The sequence below is a fragment of the Pelodiscus sinensis genome, chromosome 6, assembly GCF_049634645.1.
Source record: "Pelodiscus sinensis isolate JC-2024 chromosome 6, ASM4963464v1, whole genome shotgun sequence".
In the NCBI taxonomy this organism is placed as follows: domain Eukaryota; kingdom Metazoa; phylum Chordata; order Testudines; family Trionychidae; genus Pelodiscus; species Pelodiscus sinensis.
This window is the reverse complement of record NC_134716.1, coordinates 34,005,417-34,032,901: the sequence shown is the minus strand read 5'-3', so window position 1 is coordinate 34,032,901 and position 27,485 is coordinate 34,005,417. Positions and strand designations below refer to the sequence as shown.

General features: G+C 40.5%; 1 protein-coding gene and 1 pseudogene across 3 annotated transcripts in view; both read right to left on the bottom strand.

The window, feature by feature from the left end:
* Positions 1 to 1,542: 1,542 nt before the first annotated feature.
* The window catches only part of GDA (guanine deaminase), a 69,669-nt gene continuing 43,726 nt past the window's right edge, over positions 1,543 to 27,485 (bottom strand). For all 3 annotated transcript variants that reach the window (XM_075931713.1, XM_075931712.1, XM_075931711.1), the window contains exons 7-14: positions 24,216 to 24,323; positions 21,057 to 21,164; positions 19,487 to 19,584; positions 16,068 to 16,135; positions 14,924 to 15,070; positions 9,749 to 9,867; positions 8,979 to 9,006; positions 1,543 to 8,211 (exon numbers count right to left, since the gene is read on the bottom strand). In XM_075931713.1, coding sequence (XP_075787828.1) covers positions 8,141 to 8,211; positions 8,979 to 9,006; positions 9,749 to 9,867; positions 14,924 to 15,070; positions 16,068 to 16,135; positions 19,487 to 19,584; positions 21,057 to 21,164; positions 24,216 to 24,323 — 747 coding nt within the window. In that variant the 3' untranslated portion in view covers positions 1,543 to 8,140. The remainder of the gene's footprint in view (positions 8,212 to 8,978; positions 9,007 to 9,748; positions 9,868 to 14,923; positions 15,071 to 16,067; positions 16,136 to 19,486; positions 19,585 to 21,056; positions 21,165 to 24,215; positions 24,324 to 27,485) is intronic.
* Positions 5,112 to 5,174, bottom strand: LOC112543835 (U5 spliceosomal RNA; annotated as a pseudogene).

The window sequence follows — 27,485 nt, the reverse complement described above, 5'->3', positions numbered from 1 at the left end:
GGTGCACGGGCATCAACAATTTTCTTCAATTGGGTCATGAGAAAAAACGTTTGAAAACCACTGACCTACAGCACACAGGGAACTACCGAGTTCTGTACAACTTTTGTAGACATCAAAAACTTTGGAATTAGATGCTTAAGTGACTTGTGGCTGCTACATGTAACATCTAAAAGGTGCATTACGCCATCCAGTGTATGAAACACACATATCCATTCCAAATGCAAGAAGCAACATTTGCTGTCCGTGACATACCTTGTTATGGAACGTTAACGCTTGATTGCTTTTGAAGCCATATAAAATCCTGCTACCCTGTTCTTTCATAAGAATCAGTAAGAAATATTTTATTACATGATCTTGTTCTGCTCCCTTCCTTTTAATTTTGGGGGAAGCCTTTGCTACTAGATATGCTGATACGTAGTCCGACCCCGATAGCACCAGCCAAGCCAGAAATTTGTTGGTTAAATTAGAAAGACATACTGGGGTTATTTATTTCTCCCATTCAGTTTTTTGTTTTGGTAATGGGAATAGTTTTATAACTGAACTATAATAAAGTCTGGGGAAATGAATGTAGAGCGAGAGAATGGCACATACAGCAGGGGACCCTCAAAGCAGCAGTATGGAGCAATAATTTTGGCTTTATTTTCCTGCCAAGAACACAATGCAGCAGATGCCTGATCATAAACATGCTTGAATCTCTCTGCTCAGCTGGGTATGCATTTGTGTGGAGAGCTGTGCACCTCCAGCAAACATTTAGTAAATCAGTTATTGCAACTATTTTTAAAAATGAAGCATTTTCAGAAGCAGAATTCCTGTACTACAAAGTTTCAATGGGCCTTTTTATTGAGAACTGTAGGAAATGAAAGCATTTTGGTTTCAGTATTTTTCTGACCAGTTTGCATTACTTCCGTTGACAAGCTGTTTGATTTTTTTTGGGGGGGAGGGTGGGGAGGAAGATTCATCTGCACATAACTTTGCATATTTTAGTAATCACTTGTGCATAATTTTCAAAACCTTGATACAGAATTCTTCAGAGTGTAATTAATAGTTCTCCTGAGGGATTTTTGGTTTAAGGAAATCCATGTTGACTGTGCTTCATAGCTGCTGAAATATGAAACTCTTTTACGCCTAAATGTTGCAAAATTATAAAATGAAGAAAAATAAATAAATAAGTGACTCTTTGTATATTTGCTGCCAAATGCATGAAAGAGGCAGTTCAGATTGGTATAGTGAAGCACAAAATAATAAAAGTGTCAGTGAAGCAGTTATATTGATTTATCAAGCCTGTAAACTTGGTAATAGTCACATAAAGCACAACTAACATTTTGATTCTAAACAAAGAGATTGATAGCGCCCATAAGAACAAAGTTATATTATTAAGAGGGTTTCACCGTTTACTTGTAAGGTATAAGTCAGAGATCCATAGGGCAAAATGTAACTTCTGTGCACCTCACTAATAGTCTGCACTGTACTATGATCCTCATGGTGTAAGTTTCACACAGTGAGCTAGCAAGTTTATCAGTCAAACACTGGATCACATGGTGATTAATGTAAACACAAGGCCTCTTTATTTTATTTCAGCAGTACATGGGTGCTCATTCAGCACATCAGAAACAAGCAGAATAGTGCAAAAAGCAATTACCATTATTCCAAATACTCTCTGAGACATACACAATTAGAACACAAAGGAGGAACCAAACAACATCATTTGTGTCGGGTGTTTTCCTCAGACTCACTTGCAAAGAGAGAACTGGGACCTATGTACAACAGGATCCAGGCAGACAGAACCATTGGCCACTTTGGGTGAAACTCCCCCAACAATGTATAAATTACATGCTGGGGAGGAAAGGGTGTGTTCTCTATGGCAGTATTGCTACCACAAGCCTCTCTCTCTAGGGTCTTGCCAACAGCTTCAGTTGCACTAGAACTTCCCCAGCAGGACCCTTTGAGGGGATGTGCTGAAGCAGCACATTGCCCCATGTGCCCAGCACTGCTGCTTGTGCTGCCTGTGGCTGCTTCAGCCTCGTAGAGGCTGTACGATGCTTTGCACAGCTTCAGCCTGGTCACCTAATGTAAGCCACGTACTCTGAGGCTTGTGGCAACACAGGTCAGAGTCACCCTGGAATGAACCTTACCCACTAGCTTGGAACCTTACTGGACATGGAACGGGAACGTAAAGGTGGATAGTCTCTGTGCAGATCCTCTGGGATAGGAATACACCTTACAAAACCCACGACCATTCCCTGCGGGCCATCTTAGCAGACAAGCCGTTGAAGGCTCATCTGCATTAGAAAGTGTTGTGTTTCAACAGGACTGGAAACACTTGAGTTAGATGTGATGATAGTGGTTAGCATAGGCTAGGGCAAGCCACGCTAGAGCACTCACCTAAGATGTGGGAGACCAGAGTTCAAGTCACTGCTCTAAAGACTACCACAGGAGGAACAATGTCAGCAAGAGAAAATGTCCCCTAGCTCAGGGCACTCTGGGTTCATCTACACAGCAACGTTATTTCGGAATAACATCTGTTATTCCCAAATAAATTTGCGAGCATCTAAACAGCAGTTCCATTATTTCAAAATAATATTGAAATAACAGACTGCTTATTCTGGATTCTGTAAACCTCATTCCACGAGGAATAATTCTTCTTCTGAAACAGCTATTTCAGAATAGCTGTAGTATCGATGCTCCACTGCAGCTATTTCGAAATATTTCCTCCCCCAGGCCATTCAGAGTAATTACTCCCCAGTGCTTCCTGGGGCTTTAAATTAAGGTAGTGCATTCACATCAGGGAGCCTGCCTTGGACTAATTTTGAGGCTTCCCTGTAGTGTAGATGTGCTATTTAAAATGAACTATTTGGAGTATTTCTTCTGGAATAGCTTACAGTATTCTGAAATAAGTGTGCAGTGTAGACTAGCCTCTGTGATACCCAAGTTAAAATCTCTTTTCCACATCAGGCATAGAGGGGAATTGAACCTGAGTCCTCCCCAACCCAGGTGAGTACTAACAAGTCTGCTAAAAGTTATAAGGAGGGCACTCCCACTGCCACCTTCTGCTCCTGCAATCTAAAGCATATTTTGTGACTTTATCCCTTTAAAAATATCTGAAACAAAACATAATTACATGGATTTTTTTACTCAACATTTTTTGAACATTCTGGGTTTGGGTTGACTCAAATGCAGTTCTTTTTATTTTTCAAAACTGCCAGGAATCAGTTATTCATCCACTGCTAATTATAACTCTGGATATTCCTGACAGCTATATAAATGTCCAGCCCCTTTTTTAATCTTGTCACGTTCTTGGCCTGAGTGACTTCTGTTTCACAAAGTATACAAAGAATTTCATTTTATCTTTTATGAACATCCCACATTTTAATTTCACTCAATGTCCCTTTGTTCTTGTGTTATAAAATAGGGAGAAGTTCTTTATATACCTTCTCAGTGCTATTCATTATTTTATATTCTGTTAGCATTTTCGCTCTTGCCTCCTTTCTATGGAAAATAATCCCATGTTTTTCAGTTTCTCATCATGTGAGTTTTTCTAGGCCCTTGATCATTCTTGTTGGTCCTCGTTTCTAATTCTGCAATATCCTTCATGAGAGGAGATGACAGCACTGCATACAGTATTTAGATGAAACTGTACCATTGATTTATTCAAAAGCTGCACATCCCGTCATGAATTATTGATTACCTATGGGAACATTTAAGACTATCCATGTTTTGAAGGACTTGTCTGGTTATGCTGGCAATGTCTTTGATTTTTAGACCTGAAATACTCTTTAAATAAACTCTAGTTTTACTTTTATCCATTTCTGTTGTGCTTCGCTGTCCACAATACAGGCTAAATTTAGTTTCCACAGAACTTTTCTTTATTCATATCATATTATTTATAAATGCATTAAAGGCCCTTCCCCTCATTTCCCCACAATCTTCACTTGAGCATAAACAGTTCATTAAACTCTAACAATAAAAACGTTCAGTACAAATGAACAAATACAGAATCTCTCTCCCCAGTCTACAATGCTTTCTGTTCGCAAAAATCACGGAGTAACTATAGACATTTGGCCAAGGCAACATTTTTAAGTGCAAATCACCACTTGCTTCACATTAATAATTCTGCATAAAGCATAGGCAATATTTAGTAGCAATTTCATTAAGAACCAAAGTTAAAACAAGTGACACAGTAAGATAAAGACAGATAAACTTTCAAATAGATTCCCTTTATAATAAATAAAAAGTGCTGGTCTTAACATAGTGCACATAAAGCATATTGGCCCAGTAAGCTAGCCTCCTGCAGCCCATCCTTTTTTTCTGACTTGCATGCTGTCATTGTACGTACATGAAAGATGCAAACAACACAAAGATTCCATTGAGAGTCTAGGTAGACAACTGGCAGCAGTTGGGTATATGTGTTCCCAAGGTTTTTGCCTATTTGTACTTTTTTGGGGGCAGATGCTCAGCAGAAGTTGAGGATCTGGCCACATTCTTAGTTCTGTTTCCCTTTATACCTTGTGGCCAACTCATATTTTGCTTCGTTTTTATTTTTTGTGGGGGTTTGGTGCTTTGATTTGTCTTCATTTAGGCAATTTTGTGCAAATGGGGAGGGGTTCATAGAAAGACTTTGTGAGGAATAAAATTATACAATAAGATCCTCAATAACTTTTCCCAAATTGTTCTACTGTTGTTTGGCAGCTATATCTTGCAGATCTTTAGGGTTCCTCTAAGGCACAAAGCCTTCCATGTTGAGTCCCTCTCTCTGAACTAACTCCATGGGGCACCTGGAGAAGCTCCAGATACAACTCCTCTTTTCTGGCCTTGACTACTGCTATTTTGCTCCCCTCAAGTCTATTCAAAATATTGCTGCTAAAATAATCACTGTGCTTGTCAGGAACCTCATCAACTTCCCTTTTGAGTTTTTGTGCTGGTTTCCCCCCAACCTCTCGTCTACCTGTAAGGCTTTTCCCATCCTGCCTAATTTTAACCTCTGCTCCCCACCCGTGTGCAGAATGTCTCCGCTTGATGTGGGTCTGAGCATGTTGTTGCAGGGACTACTCCCCCACATCCTTATGCAGGAAGAGGGGATCTACAGGCAGTCTTGTTCCTCTGTGGGACAAGCCGTGGTCAATTTCCATGGAAATCTTTAGTAAAGGGCGAAAGATTTATATGATTTGAAAAGAAACCAATTTGGTGTCTGCCAGCAAGTAGTCAGATGTTACAAAGGGCTTAATCCAGAGGTGGGCAGTAAAAAAGCAGCAGCCCACCAGGATTAGTCCCTGGCGGGTCACTGCTCTGTTTACCTGTGGTGGTGCAGCTATCAAATGATCGCAGCTGTTTGTGGACCAAGACACCACTCTCATTGGCTGTGAGCAGCAATCTGTGGCCAACAAGAGCTCCGATCACCTGATACTTGCAGAGGCAGAGGTAAACATTGGCGGGGGGGGGGGGGGGGGGGCACCAGGGTCTAACCCTGACAGATCTGGCCTGTGGGCTGGTATTTGCTCACCCAGTGTTCCCTTTAAGATTGCCACAGCACAGCTTCACAGGTGACTAATCAGCCCCACCCAGTCAGCCAGCTCCTGAGCCTCTGACTGGGACCACCCTGCCCACCCCTGGCTTAATCAGTTAGCAGGTTCCGCGTGTTGTGCCTGAACTTGCTGAGGTACCACAACCAAGTCTCAAAGTGGAACACTCACTGGCAGTAGCTTGTAGTGGAGAGCCTCCCAGTAGCTAAGCCAGCTCAGTGTCATGTTAGGTTCCTTTCATTGTATTTTATATCTCTAACATCTAGTACAAGTAAACATTAAAAGAAGAGCTAATTTCCACTGTTAGTTGCACTAGCGCAACTACACAGAAGGCCAGAGAGGTATAATCAAGGGCAGTACTTTGCCTATGGCTTAACAGAAGTGCTTCTTTAGTCCATAACTCAGACAGGATAAAAGTGCCGAATAAAACTGTGTGTCACTTGGTACCCATGTAGTCAATCTCTAACCTAGAATCCATTCTTATGGGGCAGCCACAGCTGCAGACCACACATTTTCCTAGAGATTGCCTCAAACAATAGCTAGGTAGATTGATTTAACTGGCCTTATTTCTCCCTTTCAAAATCAAAGATTTGTGAGGAAAATGTTTCAATGTTAAAAACAGTGGGGAAAAAAGCTACCTGAATCAATCCAGGTATCAAGGCGCTGTCTTGGCCAGGAAAATGTTTGTGTGGGAGATTGGAGCACAGGAAAAACAGAACTTTACATGTTCTAGGAGTACCTGCTAGAGTGGAGAGTGAAAAATGTTAATCACTTTCAAGACTAGCTACAACTAAACCTGATCCCTTTGATTCTCAGTGCCAACTGAGCACTCTGAAACCCAAGTAATTTAAATTGGAGCATATCTATTATCCGCAATATTGGTTGTAATCCATCTCTTAGAACAAACTGTGTGATGAGATATGGGTCTCCCCAAACCACTGAGGACAGCTTCTCTGTGGCATCAAGCAATGAACTAAAGTTCTGTTCCAAGATTACAAAAAAGATTTGATTTTTTCAAAGGGGTTTGGATTATGCATGAAAACCATTAGTGAACAATTTAATTTATTCAACAAGCGTTGTCTACAAGGGTCTGGCTACACTTAAAGCTCTGCTGGGGTGCAGGTGCACTGCATCAGTGAAGACACTACCTATGGCAATGGCAGGCTTCTCCCATCAGTGTAGGAACTCCACCTCCCCAAGAAGCAATAGCTATGTCAACAGGGGATTCTGTTAGCCTAGCGCTTTATACGCCTGGGGATTTTTGCATACCCTTTAGCAACATAGTTATACTGACCTAATTCGTAGTATAGACCTGGCCTGAGAGGAAAGGTCTCTGAGGGCATTTAAGTTCAAGTACACTTCTACTGTGCTACAAAGCAAACAGAAGCAAAATGGCTACGCTAAAACACAGGGAAATGTGATCTTGAAGGGAGGAGTTTAGTCACATAGCGTTTTTTTTTTTAAACGAAAACAAAAAGGTCAGCTTTAAACTGGAAGCAAACCAGATTGGGATTATGCCTGTCTTTGTGCTCAAACAGTGTTACTGACAAATATTTGCAGGAACAAGTAAATTCTGTAAATTTAGACTGCTCTGGGTTTGCTATTAAAAATCCATCTCCGTTCAAATCACTACGGCTTTTGCCGGAAGAGGCTATGCAAACAAAGCACTGATTAGCATTTTGTCTCACTTCATTTGCATAATCTATTCTGAGCCATATTTGTGCAAGGGGTTTTTGCGCAAAAACAAGCAGTGTGGTCGTGGCCATTTTGGGCAAAAACCCCTTTTTGGGCAAGATCCGTATGCCTCCTCCATTTGCATAGCCTCTTCCGGCAAAAGCCTTAGTGCAGATGAAGTCTAAAGGTATAATAAATACTGTGACTAGACAAGGATAATCTGTGGATCCTTTGTTTTCTAGCTACTCGTTTTTTCTGAATTAAAAAAAGGAGAGAGCTTTTTGTACAAAGCTTCTAGATCATTTGGAAGCTCTGACATTTTGGGTGGGAGAACTTTCCTTTTTCTGGCCTTCATCTACTCATTTTCTTTACCAAAACTTGGTTCATGCAGAAATCATGGGACTTGAGTCTGATCTCTCACCAATTTAAATCAGGAGTAACTGCACTGAAGTCAATTCAGTTCACTGGTATAAATTGTTGTGTGCAAAGAGAATCCGGCTCTTGGGTTCTAGGTTTGTAATAGAATTAAAACCATGAAAGGTTTGAATTCCATTTGGTTTCAGCAACCAGTGAGTGCCAAACAGCAGCATGTTTTTTTTTTATTTGGAACCTCTGACAGGGTACGGTCTAGAATGCAAGTGAAGATGTGATTATAGCGCACACAGGTATGCTGCACTAGCTTTAATCTAGCTGCCCCTGCTTTCTCTCCTTCCGCTGCTCATGGATGTGATTTGTGAAGATGGACTTAAAAATCTTTTTCCTTTACAAATCTGATCATCTTGGTAAGGTAATCTTGTAATCTCACAAGGCTCATAACGGTTTTGCAAATTCATAGCATTAAACAAAGAAAGAGAGGTGTCGCTCTTGACAACGAGGCACTGCATTTAACCAATCCGTTCCCACTCAAATGCAGAATGATCCATAGAATGTTTTGCACAAAAGAAATGAAATTATACTGAGCTTGAAAAAGGAACCACTTGCTTGCCTGCCACATATACTTCACTAATATTCCGATCATCACCTGAAAAAACAAAGCCAAAAGATTTTATTGCAGAAATCTATATGTCTTATGGCAATTAGCATAAGTGACACAATACTCAATATCAGATCTGGAACTGATCACTTCCACAGCCTGTGGAAAACACACCCTCTTAGATTGGCAAAAGGTTCATATGGCAAGCGCCTTCTATTCACAAGAATTCCCAACCTTCCCATAAATCTTACAAGAAAGAAATTGGCAATGCTAGTCCTGTAGAACTAAAGGCTGGTCTACACTCAGTTTTTCCACTGACCGAACAATTTGGCTATTCAAATAATTTCATTAAATTGATGCCAGAAGTAAGCGTAGGCTTGCCCTTAGTCCAGCCAATCCCATGGAAAGCATGTGTATGTTCTCATGAGAAGTGACTGTTCTGAATGAAGGCATGTTAGTGACCAACTCGTGAACGGGTGTTAGGTTTTATATAGACTGGGCAAGTGCTTTATGTTTTAAAAAAGTGTTAGCATTAATACCTTGTTAAATACCACTGAGCTCAAATGTAGACACAAATAGTCATGGTTAAAAATCTGCTAGTTGGTTGGATTAATCTTAATCAAGCAGAAAACAGGATATTGTATAAAACATTTTAACCATATAAACATAACACAAATGCTGTACAGTACTTCTTGATTCTTATTTAAACATTTGTTTTAAAAACAACAAGGAAAAGCAGTCCAGCTCTATGTTTGAAGATTATCTAGATAAGTATGAGATAAGAAATTTTCCATATAATGAAAATTGAGACTTACCTAGATACAGGAACTTCTGGATAATATCCTGAAAATATGGAAAAAAGAACACACTTCAGAAAGCCATTCCCGCCTTCCCAAAATACAACTGTATGAAACTAGAAGAAGACTGCAAAAACAAATTCATACAACACATGCTTTTAACTGAAAAATTAAAATTTGTCTATTTGCTAATAACTGTGTTAGTCAAGAAAAGAGCCAATATAAGAGAAGAGCCAATATCAGAAAAATGTGGCACTGTAAGTTAGCGAATACTTCACAGGTACATTGGTCAAGTCATAATATTTCCCTCTCCCCACTTGTTTGTCTTCCCACTGATCATCTAATAACCTTGTTTAATTCTGTTGAATAAAATCTTTGTTCTTTTCTCTTTACTGAATAAACCCAGCTAAAAGATTGCTAGCATTAAAATATAAGTTTTATGTCACTGGGATCAACAGGTTCAAATTCATGTCACTAGATTTCAGTGGAACAGACCTAGAGATTAATGTGGCTTATTGTTTTTACCAGAGGTAATGGGACCATGCGAGCATTCAGGAGCAACTGGTCATTAAGAACTCATTGAGCTGAGCATCACCAGTATTGTCACTGAGTTGTGTGGCTGATACACTGTAAGGTGCAGTACCCTAACTGTCACTTAAGTACTCCCAGAAGGACTGCTGTTGCTTCAGCCCCTAAAGACTACAGAACCCCCATCTACTTCTCAGATCTATAGCTTGTTGTTTACAGAAGCTTTCTGGAGCATTTCAATAACTCAATGCTTTGATTACCTCTGAAGTGTCTGCAGCAAATAAGTCAAAAGGACTGTCTGAAGCCTTGGGGTTGATCAGCAGTGCATCAAATTCTTTTCCAACTTCAAAGTTTCCAATCACATCATCTAATCCTAGGACTGTGAAACAAATGTAGTTAATAAATGAGCCTCTGGCCTGCTGCACATTCCACTGTGTACAAGCATCTGGCAACTTGTTTGAGAGCTATGTCCAGATGGAAACCTGCAGGTGTTTAGATTGCTATCAGAAAAGCAGGCCTTTAAAAAGTGGAATAACATAACCTCTGAATTCTTAGGAGACTTTTTTTCATAAAAATTTGTTGCTTGTTATTAGAGAGAAATGATAGGCAAATAAGGCAAGTGAGAATGAAATTTATATCACCTTCTTAAATTTAATCAAATGTCTTTTTGTATTGCCTTTTTAATATTATCCTTAGTGTAGGTTCCACTGTGTCACAAAGTGATTGGTTGTTAATTTTAAACACCAAGAGTAAGTGATCTCTTATATTTCCAAAAGTCTCTTCATCCTGAAGAATCCTAATGCACTTTAAAACTAGATACTTACACCAAAATGCATCCACTTATGGGGATAACATGGGAATAATAATTGCCTGCTCTGCAATTATTATTCATTAGTTCATTAATGTCTGTAAAGCCCTTGAAGGCTGAACTTTTCTGACAGGTTATATAGACTAGAAAGTATTTATTAAAACTATAATTTAGGTGTATATATTATTATTCTGGGAGGTATAACAACCAATAAGCACTCAGAATATTACAATTAGCAAAAATTTTAGGCCAGGACAAAGGAGCACACCCCCTACTTTTTCATTTAAAAATGTCACGGGATGTCTAATGTCCACACAGAGAAACTGTTTCACTTCATTTTATGTAACATGAACCCACTCAAGCATCATAGATGCAAATGTTTGTTTTCAAAAATGGAATGACTCTTGCAAGATCGTGGTCTTAAACCACAAATAAAAATTGATCTGTATAGTCAGACTAGCTCGGCAAACCCTTCTCCCCCAAAAACTGTCTGAAAGGCTTGCACAACCTCACACTTCAGAAGGTTCACCCAAGCTCGATTTTTTTTTTTCTCTTCAAGTTTTGATCTCCCAAATCCTCACAAAGTCAGATCATGAACTGTGAGGGAGGAGTGCCATTAAATGGCAGCTGAAAGTGCTGAGTACCTCACAAAAGGGCGTGGAGCTCTAAATCTCTAGCTTGAAGAGTGTAGAGCTCAACTGACCCTGCCAAGATTTGAACATGTGGTGTGAGTAGTGTAGCTAATGCAACCCCTGAACTCAAACACAGCGTGGCCTCAGTCCTGAACCTAGATCTGCATGGACAATGCCTGCATACAGCCCCACTGCCTGGCTACGTCTAGACTGGCATGATTTTCCTCAAATCCTTTTAATGGAAAAGTTTTTCCGTTAAAAGCATTTACGGAAAAAAGCATCTAGATTGGCACGGACGCTTTTGCGCAAAAGCACTTTTTGCGGAAAAGCGTCTGTGCCAATCTAGACGCGGTTTTGCGCAAGAAAGCCCCGATAGCCATTTTCGCCATCGGGGCTTTTTTGTGCAAAACAGTCCTGAGCTGTCTACACTGGCCCTCTTGCGCAAATGTATTTGCAAAAGAGGGCTTTTTCCCCGAACGGGAGCATCATAGTATTTGCGGAAGAACACTGACAATCTTACATCAGATCGTCAGTGTTCTTGCGCAAATTCAAGCGGCTAGTGTAGACAGCTGGCAAGTTTTTCCACAAAAGCAGCCGCTTTTGCGGAAAAACTTGCCAGTCTAGAGCTATTTGCAGGATTGGAGTCTAAGCCTTCTCTAGATAAATCATGGACAAATTCCAGTCGTTTAGTTATTACTTTTTGCCTTTACTTTATAGTGCCAATCAGATAAAGTATTCTTCACTAGAGCCTAATTCAATGTGTGATGAAGCCAATGAAAAGACTCAGCTTGACTTTAATGGGCATTGGCTTAAGCCCCGTAGTTTCAATGAAAGGTGTCTAGATAGATTGTAATTAAGGTAGGCATGTGTGCAGACTGCTTTGAGATCTCTGGATGAAAATGCTCTTTACAGAGTAATTGGCTGTCAAATAACACAACGAAAATTTTGTTGGGAGGTTATAGAGTCTGCTACCAGTTTATATTTTTCTGGTTCTCACATTCTGCTCATTCACTGAGTTGGGTGAATATCACAAGAAGGTGCCAGATATGAATCTTTGCTGAAAAGAAGCTCCAGAGTCATTAAAGCTGTACGCTGGCTACAGAACTGTTCTTTTCACTTGGATCGCAGGGCAGGAAGTGAAGGCCAAATAGAGGGCAGTGAAGTTTGTTTTATTTGTCACCAGGCTCCTTCCCTTCCCTTTTTTTCTTCTTTATTATTTTGAACCTTGTACAGTAATATAAAATGCCAGCCCTTTGGGTCTGATTTGTTCAGAAGTGCTGAGCATCCATGATACCTGCTGAAGTTACTAGGATTTGCTCGGTATCTCTAAAAATCAGGGCTTTTGTCATTTCAGTGGCCTTTGAAATGATCCCGGATACTTTTATGTTTGGATGAATAATATGTAAAGTGAAATAAACTTTACAAACACCCCCAAATCTTAGAAGTCCCTGGGCATTGGAACTGCATCAGGTGTAATTACGGAGACAGAATTTACTCTTGTCTTTTTAATAGTTAACAGATGGTCATGGAATTTCAGTGTCTGAAGGAATTTGAGAGCCACTGGCATTTCACAGCATTAGATAGCTGCTTTTTAAAAATATCAGAAATGATAAAACATCAACTTTGCAGAACATGGTTTTGGATGTAATTAAACACACCTAGACAGCTACTAGACACCTGCAGCTGGCTTTTGCCAGCCAATTCATCTCATGAGACTTATGCTGCAAGATCATTTTAAGTGCACTATAGATGTCCATGTTCAAGTTGCAGGCCAGGCTTTAGGGTGGATCTCAGAGCTCCAGCTGCACCAGAAGCTCAGAGGTCTATGCTGAAATGAAACAGCCCTGAGCCCTGACATCGGCCAGCTGTGAGTTTTTCTCTGCAGTGCTGACACAATCCTAGTTCACCTGAAAGGGTATAGAGAGATTTTTCTCTAGTGTGCCTTGTGCAGTTTCTAATCTAAACACAAGAGGGTGTTGAAAGATCAGTAGTCACAGCAGGCACACCTAATAAGAGACAGTAGCTTATGTCAGCAAAAAGAAATCGAAATACTCTGGAGTTTCCCAAATTACAGGTGTTTGAAAGATAGTGGGAGGTTGTGTAAATAATTTAGAAATGAGAAAAAGATACATCAATATGTAACCATGAGCCCTATAATTATGACCCTACCAAATTCACAATCATGAAAAACACGTCTTCCCCCATGAAAACTGATGTTTTGTGAGCTTCTCTCCTATTCTGGATAGATAGCTTGAGGGGAAAGCAAGCATTTCTCAAATTGGGGGTCCTGACTCAAAAGGGAGTTGCAGGGGGTCACAAGATTATTTTTGGGGCAGAGGTACTTGCAGTGTTGCCACTCTCACTTCTGCATTGCTGCCTTCAGAGATGAGTGGTCGGAGAGCGGCAGCTGCTAGAAGAGAGCCAACACTGCAAAAAGCAGCGCAGAAATATAGATAGCAATGTCATACAATGCCATCCTTCCTTCGGAGCTGCTGCTCTCCAACTGCCCAGTGCTAGGCAGCACCACCACCAGCAGCAGCAGCAGAGCAGAAGTAAGGGTAGCAGTACTGTAACTCTCCATACAATGACCTTGCCCCCTTCCCATACAATGACCCCTCCTGTTTGGGACAGGACCCCTACAATTATGCACTTTCCCTAAGTTTCAATGATGGGTTTCTGGATAAACTAAGGCTGGGTCTAGACTACATCCTTTTTCTCGAATAGTAAATTTCACTTCGAAATTGCAAATGAAGTCGGGATTTTAATTTCCCTTGTTTCATTTGCATTTCAGAAAAAAACGCAGCTGCTATTATGCAAATGAAGTACGGGAAATTTAAGTCCCGGCTTCATTTGCAATTTCGAAGTGTCATATTTACATTCCTTTTTCGAGAAAAGGGATGTAGTCTAGACACAGACTAATTAAGATGGACATGTGTGCAGACTGCTTTGGGATCTCTATGTGAGACTACACCACCATGACATTTCAGATTTAAAAAGCTGAAATAATGAAATTTACTATTTTAAAAATCCTATGACCATGAAATTGACTAAACTGTGATGTGAATTTGGGAGGGCCCAACCTATCATGGTGTATCTCCTTAAAGACAAAATATTGCTGGAACCTGAGAACCTCAGTTAGTGGCTAAATGTAGACTAGTGCCGGATGTGACAGAGGAGAGTGCCTCTACTGGTTAAGCAGTACTAAATCTGTACTATTTGCTTTCCATTAAACAGCAAAAACTATATTAAAACCTTATTATAGAAAACATGAAGTATAAGTATGCATTCAAAACGTATCATTAACTGGAACTCTGGATGTGCTGGCTATATTGCTACAGGTTAATGTCACTGTCACTGTGTCTCAAAAAACATGTGCCATATGTTGTGTTTACTTTTCTGGAGCTCAGGTTTGGCTGAGAAGTGATTTGACAAGAACTGTTTTGTGAAAAAGATTGTGACAGTTTGTCCCAATAAGAACTCAAAAAGGAGAGAAAGAAAGTATGACTGATGACAAATATAAGACACATGGTTATGATTGTGCAATGTTTTGAAGTGTTGGCTGCTAAGAATACAAAGCATTTTAAGCTACTGCAACAATAAACATCCATCATCTGCCAGTGAAAGAAAAGTCAGAGCATTTTTTTTTAAGTAAAGCATTTAGAAATTAACAAGGTTCAGTTACTCAAACTGGCAATGAAAATATCAATGCCCTTCTGTCAAAATATGATGTCTCCGTGAATCATCTACCAGTACCTAGTCCACCACTGCAGAGAATCTTCTCTTTCTCTGCACAATAGATGTGACTGTAAAAGTTAGAGCCTAAAACAGAGGACAAACTGAAAGCAAGGCAGCTACCAAATAATTCCATGTTGGTGCCACAAGTTTTACAATGGAGGGACCCTAAAATCTGGCTCCATTTTGAGGACAGTATATGGCAAAGTTTTAATCAAAGCATCACATACATGTTTTAAAGAATGGAAAAAAAATTTCTTTACCTTCGCTGCCTCCAAGAGTTGCTAGTCGGAAAGCTTCTTTAAGGGTTAAGCCTGTCTCATTTACTTTATTGAATTTAAGGGTATTAGAGGCAGACATTGATCTCCTGATAGCATCAAGCATGGAAGCTGAATACCCACCAGCAACATCTACAATAGATCAAAATATTAAAACTTTGCTTTTGGGGACAATTTGTGAGTGGAAACTGTATGAGCTTTCATTTAATAATACATAATGGCAGGCAAGATAACTAGGGAAAAGTTCATCATCATGCCCAGTCTTCAGACTCTATTGCAGAGGTGGGCAAAAGGGTCTCCGTGGGCAGGATCAGGACTGCCAAGCCAGTTGATCCAGCCTGTGGAGGCCCTGCAGTTCCCCCGCCCCCAGGCCAATTAGGGCCTGGGGGTGGGGGAAAGGGCACAAAATTTCCTCCCTCCCTGTCAGGAACATGGGGCGCTTCTAAGTGCCACATGCTCCTTGCAGGGTTGGGACAGGGTGGAGGAAACTTTGCGTGCCCCTCTTGCCCCCAAGCCCTGATTGGCCTGTGGGCAGAAGGGGGAGCATGCAAAGTCTCCTCCCACCCCAGGGGCATAGGCACCTAGGAGGAACCTCTGGAGGGGGGCAAAGACTTCACGCGCTCCCCCAACCCCAGACCAATCATGTTCTGTGGATGGGGAAGCAGGGAATATCCTGGCCCTGCCCCTTCCAGTGCAGCCCAGGCCACTTCAAAAAATTTTCTAATGTATGAAATCAGCGCTTCTTGCGCAAGAACCCAGACCCCCAGCAAAAAATTATTGCACACCTCTGGTCTATTGCCTAATTCCCAAAAGACGGTTTTATTATATCTGTGTGAGCATCTGTATAAGGGTAACACAGTTCATATACAGAATAATATGTCTTTCTACAATCTAGAAATAATTCCAGACCCCACTCTTAGTTGTTTTGGGGCTAATGGAACCAAACTATCCTCATTCACTTTCAAAACATTTCTCTAGAGTGAGTTTGTGTTTGGGTCTATGGTTTGTTTTTGTTTTTTGGCTATTTCTAGATCCAAGACAATGGAAAATCAGGCACACTGGCTGGGGGCATGTTAATGTGAATATGTGGCTAGACCTTATTACAAAGGGTCTAAAATAAATTACTAACCTGTGCCAAGACCAACCTTCACATTGTGCTTCAGAACATTTTGTACGTTTAAAATGCCACTGCACAACCTGGATTGGAAAGAAACAGATCCTCCGTGACACACACACACACACACACACAAAAAGATTTAAGGCTCATTCCTGCATTCAAGCAGTATGTTGGCAAGTTGCCTCAGGGACAACTAAAACAGTTTCATGCCAAGATCTTTTCCGTATACAAAGCATTCCCCAAAATGTATATAACAGATGATGCCTCCACAATCGAAATAAAAAATGTATGTTCATTAACCTGAATTATAAAATCTTCATAATTAAAAGGATAAAGTAATTTTAAAATAAAAACTCACTATGACACTTCTGTGGTCTCATATTCACTGATTGCCTCCCTTACTGAAAATCAGAGCCTTAATATATTCAAGAAGGAAGATGGCAAAGAAGGCCAAAGATCTAAAGCAGAGATGAAGCAATGTACATTACATATTGGTCAAGTGGAACTTAATGCCATAAACGAATCAGCTGAGCAGGAAGGGAAGGGTCCATAGCAGTTGGAAGGTGGTTGGTGGGGATTAGTCGGTGTCAGACACGGACAGGATTGCTTGGATGATGGTATACTTGGCATGCTACCAGGGACTGTTTCGGGGTCGAGATTGGTGACCACAGCTCTCCATGAAGGGATGATGGTTACATAACACAAGATGGCAGGAGGCAGAAGAGAGTAAGTGGTGGGAGAAGCAACTGAGGAGGCTATGAATTAAGGCAAAGATGGAGGTTAGATTCCCTGCTTGTTTAACTTGCATGCCCTTTCAGCCTTTGGCATGAAAATAATACTAGCACAGACTTCTTTAGGACCCAAGTCTAACCTTGCTTACACCAGCATAAGTCAAGAGTCAATAGGAGTAGTTGTGTGCTTTGGAAAATCAGGTCACTTGTTTAGGTACCTAAATAGAGCCTAGCTTTTGGCTTCCATTTTTAATATCTTGGCCTCCTTTTTTGTATTATATATAAAGTGCTGTGTTACTGTAGAAAGTCAAGATGGTTGATTTATAAATATGAAAAATAAACAAAAACTAAATCCATGTTATGATAAAATCTATTTCAGGAGAGCAGTTGTAACAAATCTGGGATTCCTTATTAAGCCAATTAATTGAGATTGTTGGGCTTCAAGGCTTGATTAGTTGGAAAATTATGCAAAGCTCTAATGTAGAGAGCACTGCACAGGAGCAAAATGGAGCTTATCCCAGCGTGACTTCCCTCGGGCAAGTCACACCTGTGTAAACCCAAATATAAACAAGCATGGTATTAGAGATGTGCAATAACTAGAATTTCTGTTTTCAGTCCAAATAAGAACGTAATCAGAAAACTGATAAATTTCTTGCAAAATATGTTTGTCAAACATTTTTGTTCAACTGTTGACATTGGTTTTTATTTTGTATATATTTATCTATTTATTTTACAGTGCATTTTGAAATAAGGTTGCTTTGAAGTGAGAAATAAAAACATCCCATTCCAATGAGAACACTGTCAGAATGTCTTGTTTCAATTTTTTACAAAGAAATTTAATCAATCGATAAATTCAGAAAACTTCCATTTTGATGAAACTGCATTTTTCAAATGAAAAGACTCCATTGGAAAAATGTTGGTCATTTCTACGTAACACATAATTCACTAATTTAGACAAGCTCTTGGTATGCAACATTCTTCCCTCCCTCACCCCGTACTTTCTCAAAACTGTTTGTCAGCTGGGTTCTATTGAGTCCTACAAGGAATATGAGGAAGGAATAGGAACGTATATCTGAGGCCTGGTCTACACTAAGGCTACGTCTACACTGGCCGTGAGTTCTTGCGCAAGTACACTGACGTTCTAATGTATGAAATCAGCACATCTTGCGCAGGAACTCTGACGCTCCCACTCAGGAATAAGCTCTTTTGCGCAACCGTTCTTGCGCAAGAGGCCAGTGTAGACAGGTAACATGAATTTCTTGTGCAAGAAAGCCCAATGGTTAAAGTGGCCATCAGAGCTTCCTTGCGCAAGAGAGCGTCTACACTGGCATGGATGCTCTTGCGGAAAAGCACATCTCTTGCGCAAAAGCACATGCCAGTGTAGATGCTCTCTTGTGGAAGAGTTTTTCCACAAGAACTCTTCCACAAAAGAGTTCTTGCACAAGCTGCCAGTGTAGAAGTAGCCTAGGACCTTAGTCCAAAATGAGCCCCCAAGATAGAATCTGTAAGCCATGTGTTCACACTACCATGTCCATTATTCTGGAATAAGGTGCTGTGGAATTCTAACTCAGTAATCCTGCTTTTCATGAGGAGTAACAATATTCCTGAACTTGTAAGTCCGAAATAACGTTACTGTGGACACTCTGGTGCTGCTAATTTTAACTAATAGGCCTCTGGGAGGCCTCCCGCCATTCCCCAGAGTGCTTCTTGAGGCTCTGTGTTTGAGGCAGTGCATCTACATTAACAGAGTTTGCCTGAGACTACATTTGATTCTTCTCCGTAATGAGGACACACAATTTGAAATTTGTAAAGTCGGGTGCCCAGAAGTTAAACTTAGTAAATCTGAAATAATCTCTTAGGGTACATCTACACTAGCCCCCTAGTTTGAACTAGGGAGGCAAATGAGGGCAACCGAAATTGCTAATGAAGTGCAGGATTTAAATATCCCGCATTTGCTTAGCATATTCCCGTCCGGTCGCCATTTTGGAAACTGACTAGCCCGAAGTAACTGCCCGCGTCTACACATGGCAGAGAAGCGCGATTCCGAGATAAACCCCTTAGTTCGAATTAACAGTTAAACCTCATGGAATGAGGAATGGGGTTTAACTGTTAATTTGAACTAAGGGGTTTATCTTGGAATCGCGCTTCTCTGCCGTGTGTAGATGCAGGCAGTTACTTCAGGCTAGTCAGTTTCCAAAATGGCGACCGGCCAGGAATATGCCAATCAAGCACGGGATATTTAAATCCCACGCTTCATTAGCAATTTCGGTCGCCCTCATTAGCCTCCCTAGTTCAAACTAGGGGGCTAGTGTAGACGTACCCTCAATGTTAGTTGTGGCCTGAGTTGTGGAGAAAGTGAGGGGAACAGTAGATAGGGATTTCCTGTAAACTAGAGATGAGAGAGGGGGTTTGCTGCTAAATCTGTCATGTGCTTCAACCAGGGCAATGTACAAAAAGGGGAAGATATCCCAGTTCTTGTAGTTCAATGTATGACCAAAGAGTTCTCAGTAGCACAAAGCAGCTCCTGCTCCACATCATGCAGCAATTGAAAATGAGCAAGTAACTGTCACTCTAGTATTTTAGACTATGACTGATGTCTAATAAACCAGGACTCTTGGTCATTGCTGCCAGGAGAATTTACACTACTGAACTACAGTATACCATGGTCTGTTGTATACCATTAGCTATTTCTTTACTTACGAAAAGTTTGAATTGGGGCAATGGGCAATTGCAGCTCCTCGCAGATTAAAAAGTTTCAACTCTTCATCAGAGAGATGGCAGCCATGGGCCATCACAGTCTAGAGAGAAACAACATAACACAGAAATTACTTTTTTTGCCTGTTTTTATTATCCAAAATGTCATTTCCATTGCCAGAGGTGAAATGTGTAGTAGGGACATGACCCAAGACCTATTGAAGTCAGTGGAAAACTCCCATTAACTTCAGTGAATCAGCTTTGAATCGGGCTTTAAATGATTTAATCACTTCCCCTGGCTTCCTTGCTTTTCTTTAGAGGAAAAATAGTAGAGTTGACTCTTGGCTCTAGAGTTGTCACAAGGGACTGGGCAAGAATTCCCCATGTGCATGAAGAGTATAGGTATGCTTTAGTCAACTTCATGCTGCAACCCTAACAGGCCCAGAGATAGGGAATATGCTGTGATAAACAGAACAAGAGGCTATAATATTACCAAGATTCTGGGTTATTTTCTAGGAATGTCTTGTTTTCTGTAATCCCCTCTTACGTTTTGCACAAGTACGTCTTGTCTGAAAGGTTTTTAAATTTAAGTTTGGTTTAGAAATTAGTGGGGGTTTTTTTTTTTGTTTTAACCTCCTAAAATGTGGATTTAAAAAACACAAGCTCTTAGCATACTATAGAGATTAAAATCCTTTATTTGTATATTTTACGTTATTTAACAGGGACAGCTTGTTTTTTTGAAAGTACTGGTTGTAATCTAGACTCTTTCAAAAGAGGCTTGCAGTCTAGACGTAGCCTAAGATTTTAAATGTCTGAAAATTTTAAATAATATCTGCACATTTCTCCCCCAAATTTACTAAACACAACTGTATTCATTGATAAAGCAGAAGTTGATCCTGAACCCTGAAAATATGGTTTTGAAAATACCACATGCCCAAGATGTGTGTGAAAAATTGGAGAATTAAATTGCCACTGGATCAAACACACATGTATATAAACAAGTTTCCATGCAACTTATTAGGAATTTGTAAACTTATTTAAAAATATCTTGAAATTGCATGTCTCCTTCTCAGCTAAAAAAACTCTGTGGGTGGGGCAGGAGCTAGTAATAATTATAAATGTGCAATCCATACAATTTGTATATGGATCATACACAAGTCTGTATGCCAAACTCAGGCAACACAAAGGGATAGGAAAACTTCTGTAGCAGGGAAGGGGGAGATTCCTCTGAGGAAATTCTGCATCTGCTTCGGTCTCCTCTCCACCCCACTTCTCTAAGGGGCCATTACAAACCATACTCTAAGGGAGCACAAATTGTCTTCACCTTTGTCGTCTCCTACCAGGTGCTGAGCAGATCTCTGGCATGCTTAAAGATTTAAAGCTTTTATTGCCTGTGATCAGCAGTCATCCTTATAGTAAATATTATTTACATGATCTTCTCTCAGATTTCACTGCCTATCCTTGGATGAATAGCAATGCAACTCATTTAAACCTCAGGGCAGTGAATAAAATTCACCAGTACATTTACCAATCTTGACAATCATAACATATACTATAGAGTGTTCTTGAATGCTACCTTGCTTGTAAGTAGCTTGTTTTTATCATATAAATCCGTATAATGTTTATAATTAGGAAACATTTGCGCCACAAGTTCGATTTCTCCATCATTCTCGCTTATATGACTCTGTAAAGATGGGAGAAAAAAAAGTCGTCAGTAATTGCTTTTTTATTTAGATTTTATATGGGTAGCACTCTGGGTGGCCTAATATTTAACTAGACTTACAACTGTGATGCTGGCAGACCAAGTGCCAGCTCTTGCCAAGGCTCCAAGCTCAGTGAACACTGACAAATACACATCTGGAAACCAGTTTGGCGTACCTGTATATTAGCATTGCTAAGATGAATATTAAAATTGTAAAGAATGTGTTTAGTGTCTAGGCCTTATGAATAGTGCAGGATGCTGCATGTATCAATTTCGCTCATAACCTCTGCAGCGCATTCTATAAAATTATATTGAGTGTTTGCATTGTAAACATCTATAACTGTAGCTTCAGGGGGTAGCCGAGTTAGTCTGTACAGGATAAACTTAAACAAAAAATGGTCTGGTAGCACTTTATAGAGTATCAAAACATGTTAGTCTATAAAGCTCACGATACCATCTACATGTTTTGTTAGTCTATAAAGTACTACCAGAACATTTGTTGTTTTTTAAGTTTATCTATAACTGTAACTCACTGAACAGGAAAGAAGTATTAATTGATGTAAAGTACTGGTCATGCAGTCAAGAGGGCCTTTGAAACCAAATGAGCCATTGTAAGACATCACAATGGCAAAGAATTTGTTGATTGCTCTCCTCACTCACATGAAGAGGAATTGGGTTCTACAGTTTGGACTCTGGGAAAAAGGGGGTGAAAACCCCTAACTGGTGTTCCCATAAGCTGAGTGCTTGGATGGCCACCCAAAAGAGATTCCAATGATTGTCAAAGTGCCCACGGCCAGCAGCATGTGTTTCTACTGGTGGTGCACATCTGCACATGACTAAGTTCACACAACAAAATTTATCCTGCACATGGATGGAAAAAATTAGAGGAAACTGCCCCTGACAAGGAGAAACTGGACCTTTATGCTACTTCGCATCTGAGGAGCAGATTCCTAAAAGTAAGCAAGAGATCCCCATGCTGCTTAGTATGGGCCAGCTGTAAAGGGCATGCATTCTTCATATAGCTCATATTACCTGTTTAAAATCTAAGATTCTAACTCATTGGTGTGTGTTTTCTATTTAACCGTGTAAATCTCTCATTTCTTTGCTTAGTTCTTAAATTGTTAATTAGTTCATTACAGGATAGTCTACAAGCTTTGTTAATGGTGTGAGATCTAAGATGCAAAATTTACCTGGGGAAAAGTGACTAGCCCTTTGGCACTGGGAGTAACCTGAATATTTTGTGGTCTTAGTCATTTTTACACCAATCACAGAATCAAGCTTGCCTGGGTGGCAAGATAGATTGGAATGCCCACGGGTACTATCTTTGACCCCTTGCTATTCTATAGAGCTGGAATAATTTACACTAGCACCTGGGTTGGTGAAGTCTAAGTATAGAACATGCAACTGTTTGGGGTTTCTGTCCTTTTTGACAGTCTGTCCTGAGGTTGGCATTTATGGTCATAAGCCATTCCAGACAGTGTGACAACTTGATACTGGATACTTTGTGATGCTATACTAGCACAAAGCAGTTCTAAACCTGTTGGCCCTGTCCTCAGAAGCTTTCTTGCTATAGGAGAAATCTTCAGATGGCACAGCACTAGTGTAGCAACTCCTACATGCCTCTTTTCCTAAACCTGACATGACTGGGCCCAGGAAAAAGGAGTATAGCAGGGGTAACCCAGCACAGCAATCTCAGATATCACAATGGCCTGAAGGTCACTGGTACCTGACAAATATTAAAGTAGTACTTTGGACTTGTCAGATGAGGTACCAGACCAACCCTGAATAGACCCAGGTTCAGGGCAACACAAAGGACACCTTTGTCCCCACTTTCTCTGGTGTGGATGAAAATCTCATCAGTTTTGTGCTGTCTCTGGAATATATGTTTCCAAATATCCATTCTTGTAATGTTAAATTACCCAAAAGCGGAGTAGTTTTAATGTGCTATGTAATTAAGACTATGTAACCAAAAAAAAAAAAAATTGTCTCCCAGCTTTAGCACAGCTGTAAGCTTTAAAAAGTACTTTAATTCTAAATTGCAGCAACTTAATGACACAGTAAGATGCACTTGTCTTTTTAACGATGTTAAAATAAGATACTCTGAATACAAAGGCTTATTCTTTTCTGTGCTGAGATCTGCATCGTGCAGAGATGAGGCCAATGGTTATAGTTCTCCAGGATGATCTCACCTAGGCCAGGACTGGAACAGGTAGAGAACAGAAACCTTAAAAAAAACAACTGGTTATGGTGCCCAAAGACTATGCATTAGCCGGCACAGACGAAGCACACAGTGGCCTAGCTATGATCCCTAGCCCATGCTGTGTGCTAGAAATTGTAGGGAGGGCATGAAAATTTCATTGCAATTTAATACAGGGTCAAAATTAAGTATGAGGATTAAGTAGTTTTGCTGAATTGGGCAGTATGATAGATATGGCAATTTCCTGCAATATCTTTGGGAGATCTTACTGAATTAAGTTTATATATTTTTGAAGTCCCTCGTGTTAAATGCAAAGATTATGTATGTATGTAAGGGACTCAGTGATCAGTGGACCACAGTGATGTGGCAGACAAGAATGAACTTCTTGGACAATATGCATGAAGTGGTTTTACTGGAAGATACCTAGGGGGAAGTTAATGCAAATCCCCATCGCTGCCTCAAATTATGCAAAATCCCTTCGCACAATAGGGACTTATGCTGGAGGAAAAATCAAAGCAGGCTTAGGTAAGCAGTCTGACTTGCTGGGGAATGCAGTTTAGGAAGGGATCAGCACATCCAGGTAAAACCCCAGTCAAAGAAGAGTGTGAGAGAGAGATAGGCGCATGTATACTCCGGAGACAGGTGACAGATGTGCTGTGATTCTAGAGCAGGTGCCCTTGCTGATGTGTGAGAGGGAATACAGGTGTGGTTTCTCTGAGCTATGACAGGTAATATCTGAAAAACAATGACGCTTTAGAAATAACTTCTCATGCAAATTTCCTAGCCTGTGGATTTTTTCCCAGTGAAAAAAGTTAGAGAGCGCTCACAAATCCTACCTGCACATGGATATCACGAGCCTTCGCTAAGTCACCAAGTCTTCTCAGCAACTCCTCAGTGCAGGAAGGTCCAAAACGAGGTGAAACTATAGGCTGTACCCTTTGATACTGAAATATTCAAATTGCACACTTGAGACTGAAAATAAAAATCTGTGTAACATCACCAAGAGTGCACTGACCCACAAGTTTACATGATGATGAAAAAGGATTGGGCTTGTTTTAGCAAGCTATAAAGATTTTTTTTCAAATACAACCGTCCCTGAAATCACTGAAATTTGAATTGGACAGCTATGCATTAGCCAGTGAGTTGTGAATTAGGTAATTTAACAGGCTTTTCCTAGCTCTAATTTCTAAAATCCAGATAGTGCACTAAGCTTATGTCTACACTCCAATAAAATGCGGTGGCATGGCCACTTGGGTTTGTGAGGATTGGGCTGTGTAAATAGTAGTGTAGATGTTTGGACTCAGGTCATGGGGTCTTAGAGCCCTGGTTCCAGACCCAACCTGAAGTCGACACTGTTATTTCTAGTCATGCAACTTGAGCAGCATGAGCCTGTGGTGGGGAGGGGGAGCTGGGCCCTGAAGCCCCCTGCTGGAGGCATTGTGGTCTTGCCATGCCATACCCTAGAAAAAGGGCAGTAGAAAGGTCCTCCAAACAGGCTAGAGTAGATGAAGGGTAGCAGCCAATCAGGGTCCAGGAAGGCCATATAAAAGGAGCTACAGAACAAAGCAGTAGTTTGCTGCTGTGTAGAGCTTAAGTAGTGAAGACAGGACGGACACCCAAAGAGTAGCAGTGCTGTGGACAGCTCTATGTGGAAAACTCATGGCAAACAAGACAGCCCTGAGGTACGAGCAAAGATGGCACATGGCTATGGGGAGGTGGCCCAAGGAGTTAGAGCAGCAATAGAATGAACACAATAGACAGCTGCTATCTACTGCTGTGATCCATAGGCTGGATATTCACAACCCCACCCCCCAGAAGCGACTGGGGCTTCGTCTACACTGCAGGCTTCTTGTGCAAGAACTTCTTGCACAAGTGTTCTTGCGCAAGAGAACGTCTACACTGCCATGTGTTTTTGTGCAAGAGTATCCATGGCAGTGTGGACACTGTTGTGCAAGAAAGTTCTGATGGCCATTTTAGCCATAGGGGTTTCTTGTGCAAGAAACCTCTGTTGCTCGTCCACACATGCCTTTTTGCACAAGAGCTCTTGCGCAAAAAGGCTTATTCCTCATAGAAAGAGGAATAACTCTTGTGCAAAAAGCCCTGTGTTCTTACAATGTACTGTACTTTTTCTTGCACAAGAACGTGCTTGTAGTGTGGACGCTCTGTACGTTTTTGCGCAAAAACTCTGCAGTGTAGACACAGCCTGAGGGAAGTGGCTTGGATCTTGAGGCATACCAGAAAGGGAGAATTGGACTACAGTGACTCAAGAGGGCTCAAAGAGGGTGAAAATGTTGCCACCAGGAAGTGGGAACAAACTGAGACACATTAAAGTGGGCACCAAGAGAGTCCCTGTTGGACTGGTATCCTGGGAGGGGTTTTTATTTTTGCACGCAGACTGTATAAGACTTGGCCAAAGGATTGAGTCACCAAAGAGCCTCTATAAACGGAGAGAGTGTGTGGGTACATGCACTTGGTCATGAAGCACTCACGAGAGGGGAGTGCAATCTCGTTACAGAGCCCAAATCAGCTGACCCAGGTGCTTGGATTTGATGCTTACAGGTATTTTATTGCAGTGTAGAGATGAGTTAAGATATAGGTTAGAGTAGGGGTGGATTTCCTGCACCTTCCTCTTCTTCCAGGGTGTGTCTGGACTACATCTCTCTTTTGACAGAGGGATGTAAATTAGACACTTCAAAATTGAAATTGAATTTCCCGTGCTTCATTTGCATAATTGTGTCATGGCGCTCTTTCAAAAAAGCGTTATTTTGAAATTGAAACCGAGGTAAATTGAGGTTTACAGGATCTTTCAAAAAAGCCTTCTATTTTCAAAAGAACCGGGTCTAGACTGCGGTTTCAATTTCAAAACAGCACTCTTTCGAAAGAGTGCCATGATGATTGCATGCAATGCAAATGAAGTGCGGGAAATTCAAATCCCAGCTTCATTTGCAATTTCAAAGTGTCTAATTTACATCTGTCTGTCAAAAGAGGGATGTAGTCTAGACACACCTTCAGTGTCTCCACTCTGTGAAGGTGTTGTATGTAGGAGCCAGATAATAGCCAGGAAGTTTAGTTAAATGACCAGATATATAAAACAAGGAAAGCATTTGTGACCTACGAGCTACAGGAGATTAGAGTCGTCTTAAGCATCTCAAACTCCATGCTTTTAAAATATACTCAACAAACTACAACTGGCCATTAAATTTAGGCATTGCATTTTTGAGTCGAAGACTGTCAACAGAACAGAAAGAGTAGCATACCAGTCAGAGGGGACGCTGAGGCAAGTGCCAGGCAACTACTGCTTTCTCTGATGGCCTTCACATGCAACACTGCAGCCCATCACTGTTTTATTGTGCATGTGACACTACCAGAGAGTGACAGACATTTTGGCCTTCAGTCCCTTCACCTCCCAGCTGCAGTTGGAAAATCAGGTCACTTATTTTGGTAACTATATATGGATTTGGGTGCCAAACTTTAGACATCACGTTTGAAAATCTTGGCACCAAGTGTCAAACAAATGAAATCACAGAGAAAGAAAGGTTAGCACGGAAGCTGTAAAATTATTTGACTATAGCAACAGTGCCATAAAATGTATCTGCAGAATATTTTTAGAATCTCTTTTACACACATAACCCAATGTGCTGATACCTTCCACAGTAGTTTTTTTTTGTATTATTAACTGCAGTGTAAAGCTGTGGCCTTTATTTTAAAAGGCAACTATTTTTTTTAGTTAAACAAAGATTTCTCTTTATAGCATGGTTTATAAACAGTGAAATTATTTATTAGCTTATTTCTTCCTAAGACCAAAGAATTATTCTTCGTAGGTAGCTGAGCAGCTTTTAAGAAAATAAGGGTTATTTTCCAAAGTATAATATTCTGCAGTGGTCTGACCAAACAACCAACACTGACATTTGCCAGCCCAAAGCCACAGCTTCCAAACAAGTTTGTGCAGACTCAGGCTTAAATTGGCCATTAAAGGCACTGTCTTGTATTTATTTAAATCTAGTAAAAGACCTATCCTTATTGATTTATCAGCAGCATTAACAATTGTATTCATTCAAACTGAATTGTTTTTTTCCAAATTTTTATTTTATTTCCATAGAAAAAAT